This window comes from Pleurodeles waltl, chromosome 4_1, assembly GCF_031143425.1.
Source record: "Pleurodeles waltl isolate 20211129_DDA chromosome 4_1, aPleWal1.hap1.20221129, whole genome shotgun sequence".
NCBI lineage: Eukaryota > Metazoa > Chordata > Amphibia > Caudata > Salamandridae > Pleurodeles > Pleurodeles waltl.
In genome coordinates, this window is record NC_090442.1 from 538376831 (window position 1) to 538397629 (window position 20799).

A 20799-nucleotide genomic window follows, 5' to 3' on the forward strand; every position below is an offset into this window, starting at 1 on the left:
TGGTGACTGTGCTGCATGTGTCAACTACAGTAGAGGTGGTGAGTGCAGGTGTGGTGTATAGGGTGCATGTATGGCTGTCTGCTATTGTGGTGAGTGCAGGAAGAGGAGCAGTAACAGTAAGTGAAGGTGCAGTGCATGAGGGTGTGGATGTAGAGGGGACAGACAGGGAGGCGGAAGAGGTGGGCATACTTGGGGAAGTGGACGTTGTTGTGTGTGCAAGTGTCTGTTGGCTGTGTGAATGCTTGTGGTGGGATGTGTGGTGCTTGTGTTTTGAAGTGTGCTTCTTGTGTGTTGACGTGCTTGTCAGCTTGTCTGAATGTGTGCTTTGGACGGGTGAAGGGAGTGGGGTGCTGGAAGGGGTAGAGGAGGTTGGAGGGGGGACGGAATGGCCAGGGAAACTGGCTACCGTCCAAGAGGAGGCCAGAACCTGAAAAGGTCTCTGTAGGGCAGACACAGCACTGTGAATGCCATCCAGATAGGCATTTGTCTGCTGCACCTCTCATGCTAGTCCCTGGATGGCATTGACAATGGTTGTCTGCCCTACAGAGATGGTTCTCAGGAGGTCAATAGCCTCCTCTGTGAGGGCAGCAGGGCTGACTGGGTCAGGGGAGGAGGTGCCTGGGACGAAGGAGATGCCCACCTTTCTGGTGGGCGGGGACAGGCAACTCGGTGGGGAGCAGAGGACGGTGATGGAATGAGGGGGTGGCGGAAGATGTAATGGTAGTGGTGTGTGCACTAGGGTCCGCCACGACCGGGGGGGCCCCATCAGAGAAGGTCTCAGAGTCACTACCTCCGGTGGTAGTAGCCTCCTCCGTGGAAGTCCCCTAGCCCTCCCACCCACTGTTCCCCTGGGCATCGGTTGTCTCTGCCTCGGAGGATCCGTGGGCCGCTGCCTCCCCACCTGCCAGTGCCTCAGCTCCCTCGCCTGATGTTGATGCTGTACCAAACCAACACAAGAGAACAGGGATGGGGAGACAAAACAGGAGAGACACTTGTAAATAGCTGAATGCAGGTACATAATGGCCAGACATACACCCACCCAGAAAACACACCCAACAGGCAGCACCGTTCACTATGCCCATGGCCATGCCCCTGACTACTGACCAGAATACTGCTCTACACCCATCCCCTGAAATGCCTACGGAGCTGAAGTAGGTGAAACCTGACAGAAACACCCCTACACTCTTTGGGGAACATACAGGAGATGGACACCAGTCAAATTCCCTGCCTCTAAGCAGCATGAGCCCTATTGCACACCCAGATATCCTTCCTGACTGAAGTATGGTTAATGAATACTCACCTCCTTGTGACTGCTGTGTAGCCTTCAAGCGCCCATCCAGGTCTGGGTACGTCACCGCCAGGATCAGTCGCATGAGGGCAGTCAGTGCCCAACGGGCACCCCTTCCACGCTGGGAGGACTTCCCCAGCTGGGCTTTACTGATCTTTCGCACCCAGCGCCGCAGATCCTCCCACCTCTTTGTACAGTGGGTGCTCCAACGGTTGTAGACCCCCAATGTCCGTACCTCCTTGGTGATGGCATGTCAATGTGCCCTCTTCTGGTGGGCGCTGACCTAAAAGGGCAACACAGAAATGGAACACAGAGGTCAGGCACTTGCACGATAGTAAGAGCTGGCTAATCATCCACTATGGGACGAACAGTACTCTCAGACATACAGGACAGTCACACACAGCATGCCATGCACCATGGCCCATGCAGGCTCAGAGGTGCAAACATATGTGCAATCAACACCATCCATTACACACACACAGTGACCCCAAAACCCAGACTCACCTGTACCTCTGGCTGTCCATACAGTTTTGCATACAGAGGCAGGACCCCGTCCACTAGCTTCTCCAGTTCTTTCTGGGTGAAGGCCGGGGCCCTTTCCCCTGCAACACATGGCACATCTATAGCCAGAGTGCGGTCCACAGCAGTACACAGAGTGGAGTACCTGTCCGCACGAGATCAGGGAGTCAAGTGATCAAACGATGATGAATGCGCGTACGTTCCGCGGAGGTGTGCACCGTCACCGCTGGTGCTGATCATGATACGCCAGGATTCCTCATTGGCATCCATGTTAACCAATGAGGGTGCAAACAGCGGTAAACACCACCTTACGCTGTGACGTCAACCGCTAGTGGTATGAGGTCACTTCTACAACGATAGGGCAGACCAAGAGTGGGCAGACATTTTGACTTTACCTACGCATCTACAATTAATTAATACTCACAATGCAGGCCCTACTAGCCACATGAAGCACCTAGGCCAATGTCCATTCAGTATTGTAGCACACATGAAATACTCTGTTCCCTCATTGTGATGTACATATATATCTATCAGGTAGCAGTTATTGTAGAGACATCGCAATGAACAATGCCGTGCACAAATGATGACAAGTGTGCCTATGTATGTGTTTTCATCACTCCTTTTTGTAACCCCTCGTAGGTACTGACCCTTGTGGCGAGGAAGGGCACCATCAGTGTACAGACCACTTGTGGATATGGGGACCATGGTGGAGCGTCAGATCATAATCACTTACAGACTCACACGTGCAACTATTCAGGACCTTTGTGCATTACTGGATCCTGCACTAACTCTGAGAAATCGTAATCAGCATGCCATTCAAACTGAAGTGCAGGTGCTCTCCGCACTCCATTTCCTGGCCACGGGCTCATTTCAAGTGACAGTGGGCATGGGTGCTGGTTTTTCACAGCCAATGTTTAGCCAGGTACTGACAAGATTTCTGAATGCATTTGTACAACATCTGCAATCCTATGCGAGGTTTCCCCAAAGTACTGACCTCCCTGCCATCAAGTCTGACTTCTATGCCTTTGCCAACATTCCCCATGTCATAGGTGCCATCAAAGGCACACACATAGCTATCATCCCCCCAAGAGTGAGTGAACAGGTGTACAGAAACAGGAAGAACTTTCACTTCATGAACATCCAATTGGTATGTACTGCAGACCAGTACATTTCCCATGTGAATGCCATGTTTCCAGGTTCAGTCCATGATTCCTTTGTGTTGAGGAACAGTAGTGTGCCACAGGAGATGGAACAACTACAAGAGGACAGAGGATGGATCATAGGTAGGTTTGCCTGTCACTAACTGACACATTGCAGGAAACCAGCCTGTCTGACTAAGGGACATAACAATGAAGTCTGTATTGCACCATTTTCTAGGTGATTCTGGCTATCCAAACTTGGGTTGGCTCCTGACACCAGTGAGGAATCCCAAGACGGATGCAGAGAGGAATTACAATGAGGCCCATGGACGTACTAGGAGGGTAATAGAGCGAACTATAGGCCTCCTGAAGGCTAGATTCCGGTGTCTACACATCTCTGGGGGTTCCGTGGCCTATGGGCCTGATAAGGTGTGTAGAATAGTGGTGGCCTGCTGCACGCTGCACAATGTGGCAGTTAGACATTCTATCCCCCTCTTGGAGGTGGAGGGTGCTATAGGTCCTGATCAGCTACCTCAGAGAGGTGAGGAGAGTGATGGTGAGGATGAGCAAGGGGAAGATGTCAATTCCAGGAACCAACTGACACAACTCTACTTCCAATAATTGTGTGGGACTTAAGCCTGTCATTGGGGTTGGTGACTAATACTGTCAGTGTGCTCTGTCATATGGGGGGGTTGGTCATGATAGGTGATACATGGCCCACTTCTGTATGGTACTGACTGAAAATATATGCATTCCCTCCTTGCCACCATTTGGACACACAGGACTACCATCATACACAGAATTGACAATAAAGTTGTTCTCTGCCAGTTGCATCCATACTCCACTTTGTTCACAATTTAAGACAGGGGACAGTGTTTCAGGTGTTAAATGTGTTTTATCGGTAGAAGTGAGTGAATAGTGCTATTTACAGTGATGGGAGTCGCAAGAGTGGGGGGTCCTCAACACCAATATGGTGGCAGCCTTGTTGGTAATATTGATGGGTCCATTTTGTCGAACAGTACTTCTAATTGCCCTCAGCTAAGTGTTGTTGGGGAATGGGTGGGATGGTTGCTTTGCATTTGTAGTAGAGTCAATTGGAGGGGGGCCTTGTTCTTAGCTGGGTTTCCAGTGCCATATCTTGGCCTGAGAGTACGTTTGGGCGCCTCCTGTGGAGCTTCTTGGGGTGACATGGTTGGCCCTTGGGTTTCCTGGAAGGGCAGTTCCTGGGATGTTTCTGCTGCTTGGGTCATCTGATGCTGGTTGTCCAGGGCTGTTGTGGGGGCCTCTTGTCCGGTGTGGGTGTCAAACTTGTTTTTGACCAACTGCAGCAGTGCTCCTGCTATGGTGGCCATTGTGGCATTGTGCTCTTTCCACTGCTCCATGGCCTGTTGGTGTTGTTCCGGCTGCATCCTCTGACTTTGCTCCAGGGTGGACACAATCTGTGCCAACCAGTCTTGGGTATGTTGGTAGGCCCCCAATACCTCTGAAATATCATCCTGGGCTGCGGCATCCATCCTGTGGCCTCCCCCCTGGCCCACTGAGACCCTTGCACTTGCCCTAGCCCCCTGTGCCTGTGTCCCCTGCACAGGTCTGGCAGTACCACTTGTACTGGGGCCCTCGCCTTCCTGCATGTTGGGAGTGGGAGACTATGGCCTCTGTACCTGTGCTCCACCAGTCTGTGCCCTGGGTACACTGGTGTGGGTACGCCTGCCCTGGGATGCTGGTTTTGACTGGGTGGTAGGGGTGATAGTGGTTTCCTGGGTGGGGCTGCTGCATGATGAGAGTCCAGGACTGTGTGAGGGGCCTGCCTGCTCATCAGTGTCCGGGGATCCTTCGCCAGTGTCTTGTGAGGCGCCTCTGTCTCCCTGGAGGGCAGTGGCACTCCTTGTCCCGTCCGTTAGGGTTGCATGGGTGGTGATGCCTGTTGGGGGACATAGACATGTCTGTTACATATGCATGAAGGTTTGAGGAGTACAGGAGTGGGCTATTTTGTGCTGGTGTTACTTTCAGTGGCCTTCCAGGGTGCCTTTGTGAGGTTGACATTGCATTTAGCGCCAGTGTGGGGTTGCATTGTTCCATTGTGGGTATGTGCAGGGGTGGGTGGCTCTGCACAGCAGGAGTGATGTGGGCCTGTTAGTGGGTTTGAGGTCATGCAGGGAGGTGGATGTAGTGGATAATGGCTGGGTGAGGTGTAGGTCCAGGTGGGTTTGGGTGGGGTGGTGCATGCATTGCAGCTGTGGTGGATATGGGTTAATTGTAGATGACTTACCTGAGTCCATTCCTCCAGTGAGTCCTGTGAGTCCCTCTGGGTGCAGGATGGCCAGTACCTTTTACTCCCAGTCGGTGTAGTCAGGTGGTGTTGGTGGCAGTCCTCTCCCAGTCTTCTGCACTGCGATGTGGTGCCTTCCCCGCAGGTCATTCCATCTCTTCCGGATGTCATCCCTGGTGCGTGGATCGTGTCCCACTGCATTCAACCTGTTCACAATTGTCTGCCACAGCTCCAATTTCCGGGCGATGGGTGTGTGCTGCACCTCGGCCCCAAATATTTGTGGCTCCACCTTCAAGATCTCATCCTCCATGATCCTTAACTCCCTTTCAGTGAAGCGTGGATTTTGGGGGGGGGGACATGGTGAGTGTGGTGGATGGTGTCAGGACTGGGAATGAGGTAAGAGTGTTCTTTTGTGGGTTGGTGTGTGTCTCCTGTATGCTGGCGTTCGCTGTCTGGCTCTGGTGCTCTCCGTCTTCTTATCCTGCTTTCGTTGCAAGGGATTGTGGGGTGTGTCTGGGGGTGTTTTATGGATGTTCTGGATGTGTGTCAGGTGTGTGGGTCAGACGCCTATCCAATGTGTGCACTTCTTGCTGTTGAGTCCACTTTCCGCCCGTGGCATTCGCAGCCGCCAATGGTCGTCCGGCCTCCACTGTCCACCGAGGTGATTTGTGCATCATTATTTGGAGGGCGGGAAATGGGTGTGCTTGGTGGTGGCAGGGTGGGGTGGTCCGGGATTCCTGCCAGCAGAGTCATGGCAGGGAGTGGTGATCTGGGGATTTTTGGCAGGGATGGGTTTTTCGTTCATTATATGACGGGTTTCCATTCACCGCCAATGGCGGGATTCTGTTCACCGCCGACACGGCGGTCGGCGGTTTTTCCCGTAATGTTCATAATGACCGCCTAAGTCTCAGGTCCTAAAGTGGTTGGAATCTTTTCTCAAACACCACTCCCTCATCCCTTTTCATTTGCAATACTACTCTCTGACTACCAGGGTCTATTAGCAAACCTCTCTGATCCATACGATCTGTAATACTTATGTAGCTGAGCTAGCTAGATTGATTAGATCCTTTGGCCTGACCTTTTTAAATGATGCCAACAAAACTCAACTACTAATTCAGCAGAATGGTTAAAATGCTGCCTTTGGCCATTTACATCTATGTATGTCTCCAAGGTAGCTGTGTGAATAAATAAGTACTTGTTGACGGCCAAAACAGAAAAGAATGAAGTTATCATAATTGGGAACCAAGTTAGTGGTTAGTTCTCCTTGTGGTGGCCATATGAATTAGACTTTATTCCTGGACCTGTTGAATCACCAAGACATGTCAATTATCCTTTCTTCACAAAGTCAATACTTTTGCTGAAAGCTGTTTTCATTAAGAATCTAATGAAGATTCTTCCTTTTCTTTCTGTGAAAGAAAACAGCCTGCTGTCTAGGCTGCATTTCTGTCATTTTTAGATCATGCTACAGGTACTCTCCTTGGACTTCCTTAACAAGGTATCATTAGGTTTCATGTAACTAAGAACTCAACAGATTAAATATTTTATTGTACAAGTGGAAAATATTTATTAAAATGGAACTGACAAAGATACAAAGGGAAAATACCCATTGAAACTAAAGTTTAAAAAAAAAAAGTTTTCGTAAGTTTAGTTAATAGTTTTGTACTTAATTATTTCAAAATGTTTACTTTTAATAAGAAGTGTAAAAGTTTCATTTATTTTCTCAATTAAGTTTAGTATTAAACATCAATAATTATACATACTTTTTCAAATATATATTACCCAGAGGGGATCTACAGAGGATTCACAGATCCACAGTGCCATTCAGAACAAAGCACTGGCTCCTGCCCCTTTTCATAAATAAACCCTCCGGTGTCGCAGGGACTCGGGGGTTAGCACAATTACTTTTGTTTGGAAGGGGCATGCAGTGCCCCTATCTGAGCCTTTCTGAGGCCCCGGGTACTACATCTTTCGGGCCTACATTGATATTTAGAAAGAGGGGGCATGAAGCCCCCATCCTGAGCCTCACAGTGGTTACTGGGATGTCAGCCCCCATGGGCTGACTTTTATATTTAGGGGAGGCGGTTTGCAACACCCTCCTCGAAGCTCATGGAGGCCCCAGGGACCCCATCCACCAGGAATTTATATTTAGGGAAGAAGGGCTAGTGCCTCCCTCCCTGAGCCTCATAGAGGCCCGATGACCCCATCCCACAAGGCCGTCTTTGAAATTTAGAGGAGGGGTATCTAACCCCACTCCCAATTCACAGGACTCAGGGACCCCATCTCCTGAGACCAGAACAAAGCAGTGTCCCAGGAATCCCATCCCCAGGGACAGTGCTGTTCCCTGCCCAGGAGAATGCAGCAAGGAATGTAAATTTAATTGCCTGTCTACACTCTCAAGGAGGGAACACAACTTTCCTCTCGCTCGGTAGAAGTACAGAAAAAAACTACTCTCATCCAGGCAGGAGCAAAGGATTTGAGCCGGCTCCCTCCAGCACCAAGTTGGTGCTGGAGGGAAGCTGGAAGGGGCTAGAGGAGACATGGGGCCCACTTTCTGGCCCCCAACATTTGCCATTGTTGAGGGCTGCAGGGAAAGCAGCAGCTCCCAGAAACATTTAAAAAAATCACAGTAAGTCCCCTGGGTCATTAAATCCATGACCCCTGGAGAGCTTACCATATTTTTTAAAGTACTGACTCTAAGCAGGAGCCACTCTTTAGCTGAAGTGCAGGGGTCCTTTGTGGTTGGGTCCATGGATGCACGTTCTGGGCTGAAAATGTTTAAAAAAGGCTCAAAGACGGTTAATGCTTTATTGAAAACATTTTGTGATAACTACTATTATTAAACATTAAACATTGTGAGTATAGAAAACGTACATTTAATTATAATTTTTGATGACTTTTGGACAAAGTCAATAGGTCTGCTTTAAATATGTTAATGCTCTGACTCCCTGATAAAGCCAATAGGCCCACCTCTTATATTTTGGTGGTCCTACTGTTTGACAAAGCCAGTAGGTCTGCCTTCCCTAAAATGACACCCTTTATATTAATACATGACATACTCATGTCAGCAGGGTTTGGGTGCAGAGCTCGGCCGAAGGGGGCAGGTGGTGGGTCCCATGGGGAAGGGGGCAGCACCAGGTTGCAGGCCAAATGCCATGCATGACAGGGGGTTGGTTGGGTGCTTCCATGCCAAACCCTGTGCCCAACCCCACGCTGGGAACAATAATGGACATCTTACTTTCCAATTCAAAACTTATAAATTCACTGAAAAAAACAAACGTTAAAATGGCATTATAGTTACGTAAAAATGTCAGTTAAAACATACAATTTTAAGTGAACAAAAGCACTGAAATTTACCAGCAAAGTTATCTCAAGTAACTATAACATGCGCCCTCACCATGCACTGCTAATTACCTCCCATTTTATATCACTCATGACATGCACCATGACATTATTGATAACATAACTGCATCATCTGAAATTACATCATTTATGACACCAGTGTGCATGGCAGGGGCACGAGTTACAGTCACTATAGGGCACAGGTTATAGTTACTCGAAATAACAATTACTGGTGAATTTCAGTGGTTTTGGTTATGTAAAACACCTAACTATAACGTCCCTGTTTTTTCCAGGGTTACATGCTTCCTTTGCTTTCCATGGGAAAGTGTTGCAGTATCAGTGGTTGGCCATGGGTGATGCTTGACTTAGTAACTTTAGACATTTATTTTATGAAATATATCGGTATTAGTCTTTTGTGGGTTGGTGCTTCGTATTAGAATATTCCCCCCAAGCCCCGCCTTAAACGTCCCTTTCCAATCTCACATTATAAGTTATGTCTCATTCTCCAAGCACACTGCTTGGGTGCTGCCACATTTACTCTAAAATAGTTTACTTACGTGAGGGAAAAGCTTCACCACCATGGCTGAGATCTCCACAAAGAAAGGATAGGAGAAGAGGAGGAAGACGTCCCCATCTGAAGGTTTGCAAATTGTATTTTGTAGTATGTGAGTATTAGTACTACATTGCTACTTTATGTACTACAAAATACAGTTTGTGATCCAGGCCCATTGTGGTGAAATGCTTCATCTGGGAGTAAATGTGAGGCTACCTAAACCCACATTTGACTCTTTAGTCATACGTTTGCCCTACGGCTCCCATAACTCCCAAAATGTAAGTGGTCCAGAAATTCACTTTTACGTACATTTAGATGAATTATTTATTAGTTTGCAGAATCTTGGTGCTTCTGTCACCAGAAAAAAAATACCATAAATGCCAATTTAATTTCTCCTTTATCTTTTAAATATGCTATTGCATTGGTATCAATGTGAACAGTGTGTATAAAGTGTTAGACTTTTCATCCTTGGCGTGGTCTCCCTTAACTTTTTGCCTCTGTTTTATTTTATTTGTGATTTGTGCTGGACTCTGATTTTACTGTTTTTATTACTCTGGGCACTTTACCACTGCTAACCAGTGCTAAAGTGCAAGTGCTCCTTTACAAAATGTGCATGTAATTGGCTTATCCATGATTGGCAAATTTGATTTATTAGTAAGTCCCTAGTACAGTGCACTAGAGGTGCCCAGGGCCTGTAAATCAAGTGCTACTAGTGGGCCTGCAGCACTGGTTGTGCCACCCACATAAATAGATCTGTTATCATGTCTCAGACCTGTCATTGCAGTGTCTGTGTGTGCAGTTTTAACTGTAAATTCGACTTGGCAATTGTACCCACTTGCCAGGCCTAAACCTTCCCTTTTCTTACATGTAAGGCACCCCTAAGGTAGGCCCTAGATAGCCCCAAGGGCAGAGTGCAGTGTATGGTTAAAGTAGGACATATAATAATGTGTTTTATATGTCCTGACAGTGAAATATTGCAGAATTCGTTTTTCACTGTTGCAAGGCCTGTCCCTCTCATAGGTTAACATGGGAGCTACCTTTAAATCTGATTAAAGTGTAGATTCCCTTTGGGAGTGGATGGACATATGGAGTTTGGAGTCTCAGCTCACAATTTAAAAATACATCGTTTAGTAAAGTTGATTTTAAGATTGTGTGTTTGAAAATGCCACTTTTAGAAAGTGAGTATTTTCTTGCTTATACCATTTCTGTGACTCTGCCTGTTTGTGGATTCCATGTCTGGATCAGTTTGACAGTTGGGCTGGTTGCACCTCACACTAGACAATGAAACAAAGGGAGCTGGGGTGTAGTCTGCATTTCCTGATGAGCCATCTGTGCTAGGAGGGAGGGGAGGAGTGGTCACTTACACCTGGAAGGCTGTGCCTGTCCTCACACAGTGCAGTCTCCAACCCCCTGGTGAGTGTCTAGGGCATGGCCTGGGCAAGGCAGGATTTCACATTCAAGAGAGACTTTGCTTTGAAGTAGGCCTACTTCAAAGGAGAAATTGGGTATAAGAAGGGCACCCAAAACCACAGACTTTAGAACCCTTCTGGAAACCAAGAGGAACCTCTGCCTGGAGAAGAGCTGAAGAGCTGAGGAAGAAGAGCTGCCCTGCCTGTGACTGTGCTTTGTGGAGCTATCCTGCAGTTGCTGCTTCTGCCAGAGTAAGAGTGCAAAGACTCGACTTTGTGTGCCTTCCATCTTGTGAAGATCTCCAAGGACTTGATTTAGAGCTTGCCTCATGTTGTTTGAAGTCTCGGGACAGCAAAGACTTCTCTCTGCCAGCACCTGGAGTCTCTGGAGAGACACCTACTCTGCCCTGTGGTGCCCATCCAGTTCCTGGGACCCTGAAAGGAGAAGCTGGTAGCCTAAGAGGAAGAAATCCATGCACAGAACGGCGTGCAGGGAAAAGATCGATGCAACTCCGATCTGCGTTTGGGAAATTGCCACGCCGCCGGCTCCGCGGCTGAAAATCGACACTCGCCTGTAACGCGACCGAAGAATTGACACACAAAGCTGGAGAAACGACGCGCAGCATTGCTGACGGAGGCAGTTGAGATCGCAGCCCGCGCTGCGTGGTTTTCAGATCATCTTGCGGCTGGATTTCCGATGCAAGTACCGCTGGGCGTGTAAAAACAACGCAAGGCCTGCCCGGACCCGAGAGTGCTAACCGTATCGATGCATCGCTCTCCTGTGGAGAGAAGAAACGTTGCGCCCGACCCACCAAAATAATAAATGACGCAAGGTCTCACTCGTGAGTGAAATTGACGCATCGCAAGCCCTTTTTGACGCACACTCACCCGTGCGGGGTTACTTTTGACGCACCCAAGGTACATTTTCACGCAAACAATGTTAGTGTGTGTTTAAAACTACATGAAGTCTCTTTTTAATTTTTAATTGATAACTTGACTTGTGTATTGCGGATTTTTGTTGTTTTGGTCTGGTTTTGTTTAGATAAATATTCTTGATTTTTTTAAATCTGTCTTATGTCATTTTGTAGTGTTTTCATTAAGTTACGGTGTGTTGGTACCAAGACTTTACACCTAGCACTCGAAAGTTAAGCCTACTGCTTATGCCAAGCTACAAAGGGGTAAGCAGGGGTTAGCTGAGGGTGATTCTCTTTTACCCTGACTAGAGTGAGGGTCCTTGCTTGGACAGGGGGTAACCAGACTGCCAGCCAAAGACCCAATTTCTAACATAAAGCAAATGCTAATATAATTAATCAAAACAAGGGATCATGAAATTGGTGAAGATTAGTTGATGTGCAGCAAATGTTGGTGTATTAAAGTAACTGTATTGAGTAATCTAGCCATACCAGGGATCTATCTTTTTATTTGCCTTTCAACAAATGTCTTCATAGAAATCCCCTAGTTTTCACATGTTCCTTATTTTCTTTGCCTGCCTATTAAACTGAAATTCTAGAGTGGTCAGCATTTCAAAGTCTTCAAGATGCTTTTTGATGTGGTCTTCTACAGGACTATGTAGACTATTGTAGATTAATGCTTAGGTGGAACAATCCTTCAGCTGAAGTGTCTTGATCACTGAACATTATAAGAATAACACGATTCTGTATAGTTAACAGTGAGGCTATTTTGCACTGGAATTAAGATTAATAGAGGTTGTTTGAAGCATCAAGAATAAGGGGGATGAGGGCCAAAAAGCCAATGCCCCATAACTGTACATACAGAATGAATTATATCATTATTGGAATTGTATGTTGATATTTTTGAAACGCTGACAAAACTATCAACCTGCTAATGAGCTGGAAATACACAGCACTTATTAAGATGCATACAAAAACATGTTTTACTACCCAGGTTGTTTCAGATAGCTTTATTAATGTTATAAAATATTAGAGGCATTGAAATAAAATGTAAATGTAAAAATATAGACTAATAACCCTAAGTGGGGACAACATAGGCGTTGAAAAGAATAGAACAACTTTGCCTGAAAGTGATCTTCAAGAAAAAGAAAGAAACAACGGTGCACTTTTCGAATTGCTTCTATTAATTTGGTAAACTTTTGTCACCTGATGGTTTCATGAATGTCACCGATTAAACCCAGACATGTGAAACATGTCAGTAGCATGTAATGAATGACAGATAATTTTAATCTTGCTTGGGATGGTGAATAAACACCATAAATATATGGGTGCCCTACATAACGGCTTCTCTCACCACTTTCCTTTAATCCACTTTTTGGAAGAGCATTTCTTAAAACTGGCACTATTCAGACATAAATTGTCTAGTGGATATGTGCCAACATCAACACCACGACAAAAGAAACATGTATCAATAAGAGGAATAGGCAGATAAGACCATGCTTATGGCAAAACCCTCATATAGAATATAATCTATTTACACCTCTGTGCACACAAAAGCATGTATATGATAAAGGACAAAAAGAAGAATACAAGTTTTTATTATGAACGTAAGCTAAAATATCCCAGAAATGTCTATAATTTTTTGAAAGTCTTCATTACCTTTAATAAGAGGCCTATTGGACCTATGCAGATCAAAAACATGTAACACTCAGATGACTTGGGTTTCTGGACATGCTGGGATAGTCATGTGGGATCTGTTTTCTTGAAGTGTAGTGTTTAATGTACGAAAAAAAAAGCTTACCCTAACTTAAGTCTATTTTTTTGCTTTCTTCCATTTTACGTGAAACATCATAATGCATCACATGATCACTCTTGTTGTTTACCTTTGCAATAAAGAATTCTGGACTTAAACTGAGGAGCCAGGATTTTCTCAGTCACACTGAAAGTGATGCACCTACTCAAGGACAACCTAACAGTCTGCTACCACTGTCATGTGGTTGATCCAGTTGCTTCTGGAGGTGGTTGTCTTGTTTGTCAGGGAGAGGATGTTAGGTGCCATTGTCATATGAGATGATAGATATGACTTGACAATGGCTAGCATTGGGTTGGGTAGGGTTATGTAGAAGTTGAACAGGGTGGGGCTAAGGGACAGTCCTTGAGGGACTCTGCAGATCAGTTTCTTGGTCTCTGATGTGAATGGAGAAAGGCACAAACGAGAAAGTGTGCAAAGAAAGAATGCACAAAAGAGAAAAGCAAAAGGCACAAATTGGAAAAGGCATAAAAGACAAAAGGCATGTGAGTGAAGAGAAAGCGGAAAACAGGCTGAGAGTTATAATCGAGAGAGCGAGGATCAACTGGGGTGAGAGCAGAGGCAGTGAGGTGAGAGCCTCGAAGTGAGGAGCCAAGTCCAAAAAGGCCTAGGACTGGTCGGACGACCTAACAAAGGTGAGTGGGTGTGGGGTTAGGCCTACAATCATCCTACTCTCATCTAAAAACAGGGCTAGCTTTTAAACAGCAAATTTGCCCTTAACAAATATTCAGGGCCATTGAAATTATGCAATAGTGTTGGGCCAGACTTGGCAGCATGGTTGACTAAATTAAACGGCAAGAAAATGCAAATTATGCAGTGTAATGTGGCGCAATTTGTGATAGTATTTCTGCATTATTTTCTTATTTTTTACACTTATTACCACTTGCATAAATACAGCAATACTCAACAAAAAGGAGACTAGTCAAACTTTGCAAAAGACCTTACACTTCATGTCAATAAGTGTTGTTGCATTTTTAGTAACTTTTGAACCGTTTGAGCTAGAAATTGTGTTAAAACCTGAAGATGAAAACATGGTATGATTGGCTTACACCTGTTTGGCAAATGTGATTTAACTGTAAGTCCCTTGTAAAGTGGCATACCATATACCCAGGGTCTGTAAATTAAATGTTACTAGGTGGCCCTGCAGTGCTGAATGTGCCACCCACAGAAGTAGCCTTTCAAACGTGTCTCAGGCCTTCCTCTGCAGTGCCTGTGTGCACAGTTTACTGCCACCTTGAGCTGGCATCTCAAATTACTTGCCAAGGTCTAAACCTCCCTTTTATTACACCTACGTCACCCCTAAGGTAGGCCCTGGGTAGTCCAATGGACAGTGTGATGTGTACGTAAAAGGTAGGACATGTACTCTTATGTTTTGCGTGTTCTAGTAATGACAGCCTATTTCATTTTTTCACTACTGTGAGGGCTGCTTCTTCTCTTATAGGTTAGCATTGGGAATATACTTTAAAGTGATAATTCCAGATCAGAAGGGAGTAGTGTTGGTATGTTTGGAATGGTAGTGAGAAATCCTGTTTACTGAAGTAGTTGGATTTTACATTACTATTTTAGAAATGCCACTTTTAGAAGAACAGATGATGGACGGACTGCTGACCAATGCAAACATTCACCCTCAGTCACAAAGATATGGGTTTACTCCATTGTTTTTTTGCTCACCACGCCACCCCAGTTTGGACCCAGCCATATGCAAATCAGTCTTGACCCTGTTCTTCATGGGAACAGTCCAGCCCGAACTGCCAAGCCAGGTCCTCCCTGGATTATAACTACTCTTTAATTTCTTTTGTTAGTAGACCAGTTTCTAAGCAGAATGGTACCTTTTGGCATATGGTTAAACTGCTCCCCTTAGTACTATAATGTGCCCAAACAATGTGCTTGAAGAAGCACGGAACAAATAAACATCTCCTTACTAAATAAATTGAAAGAAACACTCACACCGCTGGCACATCACAAATATCGAATTCATTCATGTAGTGTATCTTTCTCAAAAATTATATTTTTGTGGCCTCTCTGAAAGGTCCTAAACCCACAGTCTGAATGCTTAAGGGATGACTAAGGTTATTTTGTGAAAATGTGTTCCAAACTTATACGTTTGCCATTCCTGTTCTTAGGTTTTCTCCAGTGCTTTATTTGTAAATGAATGAGTGCTATTGCTCAAAGCTCTGCTCAGAAGCCAGCGGGTAGTGCAATTAAATGCCAGTGTGTCTTGTGTGGAAAAATATGTCTCCATCCCCAAAAATGAGTGATGGTGGTCCAGCCAGCAACCACTACTTCAAATTAAGCATTGGTCTTGTCTTTTCTTTAGAAATGCAACATATCAGCAAACCACTAATGACTGACGAAAGAACTCTGAACATTGTTCACTCTGGAAGCCACGCTGCTGCAGGAGCTATGCTAATGAAGTGGAGTTGTAATCACATACTTCCTGCTAAAATTCTGTGAAAGGAGTACATCAAAGAATAAATGCATAGACACAGACAGGAAATACTGTTGTTAGTGGAGCTAAGTTAGCAAAGGAAAACAATGAATTTAGCCCAAAGTTTAGGAGGCAACGAGTGAACATGAAAACAAAGAGAATAATCCGGTCTTACCCTCTGTCCTGGGTTTACTGAGAAGGATATGTTCTCGAGCACCGCATGCCCTCCATCAACATACTTTGCTGAAAGGTCTTTGACAGTCATTTTCCCCCCATTTGGCCAGTCATGCTTCATCTTGGCGTACTCGTTCTCAATGATGAGAACACTTGATAGTTTGTCTTCTTTGAATTCTTTGGGCTTTTTATCAGTCTCTTCTTCTGGCAGGTCAATGAAGTGAAACACTCTGCTGACTGACCTCATCTAGAAATGAAAAGAAATGAACATTTAAATTTTCAGAACACATTTGAAAATTAACCACACGAAAGTCTTTGAGACTCAAAATGGATATTTATAAGACTTGTCACTCATTCATCTGCTGAATCACTGGGGATTGTCCTACTGGAAAATAAAGTAAATGGACAAGGATTTCCCCATTTAATGTGGTATAGGATTTCACACGTGGAGAGGAGTAGGTTCCAGAATGTTGCGGGGAGGATTGAAGAGGGTCTGACTTGCTCTGCATCATGGTGGTGGATACCTCTTTAAATTCCCAGATCTGGATCAATGTGGTTTTCCATCAAATGGGACTGTGGCCACGAAAGAAGAACATCCCTGGTTATTATAAATTGTATATACTGCACAAATAGAATTCAAGTGTATGCACATTGTCACAGCCATTCTAATCACATAGGTAAGGGCTGGATTTCTCTACACGTTTTATTAATTTAGATGTCAATTAGGGATTCTATACTGCATGGAGACAAGATCAATATATTGATTAACGTTGTAGTGGGCCTAAATGCCTGAATGAGAATTGAGCAGGGTCACAAATACTTCATGTGGGAAGGCGAGGGTGGTAGAGTTGTCATCAATGCACAACCATGGTAGATCCAGCAGTGTACTACTTTTTGATTAAGGGACCAACACATACATCATAATTAGTTACAGAGTCCAGGTTTTTATTTAACGCTCAATGGGGCATTCACATAATATATTTGGTGAGAACTTGTAATACCTAGGGTCAATAAAAATGAGATCTTCAAATGAATATTTTTTGCTTTTTAGCTGTAACCAGTTGTTAAACACTAGCAGATGGATAACCTCTAAACAGGAAGTAAATAATAGAACACAAACACACATCATAAATATTATTCAGTCTTAGAAGGTTCTTGGATCCATTAGCAAAGATTTAACATATTCACTGAAAAATCTGATGCAAGTGGAAAACAGGTGCAGATGAAGATAAAGAAGTACTAGCAACTGGAAATGAGGAAGCAAATGACCTTTTTTTCTGAAGGATATTTCTGAATTGTCCACCCCAGAAATGTTCACTTGGAGATGTCATAGAACAAGGTGTTAGTCAACTGCCACTGAAAGATTTCGCTGTATCTAGCACCAAACAAAACCAAAAACTCAAACAGAGACAACCAGCATGTTGACTTGGACAGACACCAACACAAAGTATGTACTACCCATGAGGTGATAAATGCTTAAATGGGTGAAGATGATTAATATCCCCTGCAAACTCCTGGTCATACTCTGTGATGATCCAGTACACCTGTTTCAATATAAACTGTGTAGTTAATATTTGTAATGTCTATTGCAATTTTTTTTTTAGAAGTGGTGTTAGGAGGAACTCATTTGTTTTCTTAGTCGCCAGCGACTGAGGAGCTGTTTTAGATCTTGGCAGTGGGGAATACTCCATCACAAACATGACGGAAATCCTGTTCGCCGTCTTACTATCCCATTATATCCTATGGAAAAAGTAATACAGCGGATGGGATATCCGTCCCGTTTGCGACAGAGTACTCTATCCGTGGAGATCTAAATCAGGCCCTAAATCATTATTATTTGGCTTGTTTGTAGGAACCATAGGTGCCCACGTCTTTTAGAGATTAACTGTTCCTATCATTTTGACATGCTTAATCAATATATATTTTATGCCATGATTTTTATGTTTATGTGGGGCTTTGTGTTACGGTGGGTGTAACTCGTGTAATTCCGTTTAGTGTAATCACAAGGTATTTGCCTAAAAATTCTGCGAGATTACACTTGAATTACACGAGAAGAGCAATGCTACATTTAGCACTATTTCTTAGTGTAAAAATGTCCCAACACATCCAAAATGGATGCAATGATGGATTTTGCGCTAAGAATTAGTACTAAATGCAGCTCATTAAATGTGCTCTTGCATTAGGATTTCTTTCCCCAATTTACTCTTAAGGAGGACTAATCACGTAACTAATAGTAATACCGCATCAAAGAGTAACATGGAATTACCAAAATTACTTCAGTTACTCCGGTGTAATTGAAATTCCACCCAGGCCTATGTTTGAGTCTACCAAAAGAAAAATTGACCATGAGCATCCATAGAAACAGCTAATCGTTTAAAGTGGGAAACATAATCCTTGCCATTAATAGAGCGTGTAGTGAACATGAAATTTGTAGATTTAATTGAAGCAGAAGTAAGGTGTTGCCAGCTTTATGGAACCTAGTTCAGAGCCAATTGATTTAAATGAAAAAAAATATCTTCAAATTATTAATCATCTCTGTTTTTCACTGGCATAACACAAATAAGATCCTCAATGACGGGGTCCAGTTTCAATGTCCATGAGAGCAGTTTTGATCTGAGGGGTCATGCATTGAACCATCTGATGGCCATTACAATATGTGACTGGTTGTACTTTTTCACTGGCATATTAGGTCCTCCAGCTTTCCATACTTACCTTGGAACCATGAGTACTTCTACCATCAAAAACGTATCTAAATAGATGGTTTTGTGTCCGACTGAACTGGCTAGGCCATTTGTGCCATCTTGGACACTTCTTTTCGACCTCTCCTTTGGACTGAGGCCTTTATTACCTGACAAAGGCTTTGCATGATTCTCCTCAGTGTTTTACATATTCTAACACATCAGCAGATTTGCGAGACTTACTGGTGTGATACTGGAAACTGTATTTTATTAAAACTGGCACAGAGATTGTGATAAGATCAATCAATCAGTAATTTGTTAAGTGTGCTACTCATCCGGTCGGGTCTCAAGACGTTGGGGGGGTGCTACTGCTCGAAGAGCCAGGTCTTAAGCGCTTCCTGAAGGTCAGGAGGTCATGGGTGATATGCAGGTTGGCGGGGAGGGAGTTCCAGATTTTGGTGGCAAGGTGGGAGAAGGATCTGCTGCCGGTTGCGGTCTGGTGGATGCGGGGGACGGTCGCGAGGGCCAGGTTGGCAGAGCGGAGCTGGCGTGTCAGGATGTGGAAGTTGAGACGCTAGTTGAAGTAGGCAGGTCCGGCGTCATGGAGAGCCTTGTGAGCGTGGATCAGGAGTTTGAAGATGATCCTTTTGTTGACGGGGAGCCAGTGGAGATCTCTGAGGTGGGCTGAGATGTGTTCGTGGCGAGGGAGGTTGAGGATGAGTCGTGCGTTCTGGATGCGCTGAAGTTTCTTCTGGAGCTTGGCCATTGTTCCCACGTAGAGAGCGTTGCCATAGTCCAGTCTGCTGCTAACGAGGGCATGGGTGACCGTTCTTCTGGTGTCAGTGGGAATCCATCTGAATGTCTTGCGAAGCATGCAAAGGGTGTTAAAATATGAGGATGCAATGGTGTTGACTTGCTGGGTCATAGAGAGCGATGAGTCCAATATGAAGCTGAGGTTGTGTGTGTGGGTGGTGGACGTTGGGGCAGATCCCAGAGTGGCAGGCCACCAGGAGTTGTCCCATGCTGATCTGTTGGAGCCCAAGATGATGATCTCTGTCTTCTCCGAGTTCAGTTTGAGGCAACTTGCTTCCATCCAGTTGACGATGGCGTGAAGTCCGGTGTGGAGGTTGGTCTTGGCAGTTGCAGGGTCCTTCATGAGAGAGAGGATGAGCTGAGTGTCGTCTGCGTAGGAAACGATGTTGAGGCTGTGGGATTGGACGATGTTGGCGAGCGGTGCCATGTAGACATTAAAGAGGTGGGGCTGAGTGAGGATCCCTTGGGGACTCCGCAGATGGTCTTGGTGGCTTTTGACAGGAACGGGGGAGGCAGACTCTTTGGGTTCTGCCAGAGAGGAAGGTTGTGAGCCAATCCAGGGCTCTGTGGCGGATTCCGGTGTCGTGGAGGCGTGTGGGAAGGGTGTGGTGACAGGCGGTGTCGAAGGCTGTGAAAAGGTCAAGGAGGATGAGGGCAAGGGTTTCACCTTTGTCGAGCATGCTCCTGATATCGTCGGTGCAAGCGGTAAGGGCGGTGTAAGATATGTACGGTCTTTGGCAGCTCACCTTTCCTCCTAATGTGCATATGCACTTTCAAATTTAAAAGAGCGCTGAGAAAATGTGTAACATTTTCCCCGAGTGCCTTGGCCTGCCTTTTCCTTCAGACACCCAGCACAAAGGAAACAAAGAACCATTGGTACTTGAATATTGCCCTTGAAAATTAATGACATTTATGTTTACATATTTCTGAGGTCAGGTCATACTCTACTTTTTGAGGGTGCACAGATATCTATGTTATGTATGTGAAAGCCCCTAAAGTAAATTGCTTTTAGTGCTGTTTATTTTCCGTCAGATATTTTTTCAAAGGTTTGGATATGGAACTGTATGCTAATATAAGCCCCCTTACTGTGTGACTCCACAATGAGTTAGAAATTTATCCTGGGAATGCCCTTTCCTGGAGATCTCCTGACTCTATCTAGTCTAGGTGCTCTTTACACACAAAGAGAGAAAATTGTTTTCCAGCTGCTGACCTTGCAAGTTAGCAAAGTGATGAGTCTGCACTTTGATCTGTTGAATAGAAAAGACGGGAAATGAAAATAAAGTGATTCCTAAGAGATAATAAACATAAAAGTAGGTGTAAACATATGTGTAACTTGTGAAGTAATGTTACTCCAAGCCAACTCTGTCAAGATTTGGGAATGCCCGAAAATTAAAAAGGGGTATAATTCATTTTGGAGAGATGAGAGAACTGCTGCTGAGAACGAAATTAGTAATTGCAAATTACACTCA

The 20799-nt window shown here is 44.9% G+C and overlaps 1 protein-coding gene across 1 annotated transcript in view; it reads right to left on the reverse strand.

Moving 5' to 3' along the window:
* Positions 1–20799, reverse strand: part of CFTR (CF transmembrane conductance regulator) — a 1002572-nt gene that overhangs the window by 106186 nt on the left and 875587 nt on the right. The window contains exon 22 of the mRNA XM_069228908.1: positions 15841–16086. Coding sequence (XP_069085009.1) covers positions 15841–16086 — 246 coding nt within the window. The remainder of the gene's footprint in view (positions 1–15840; positions 16087–20799) is intronic.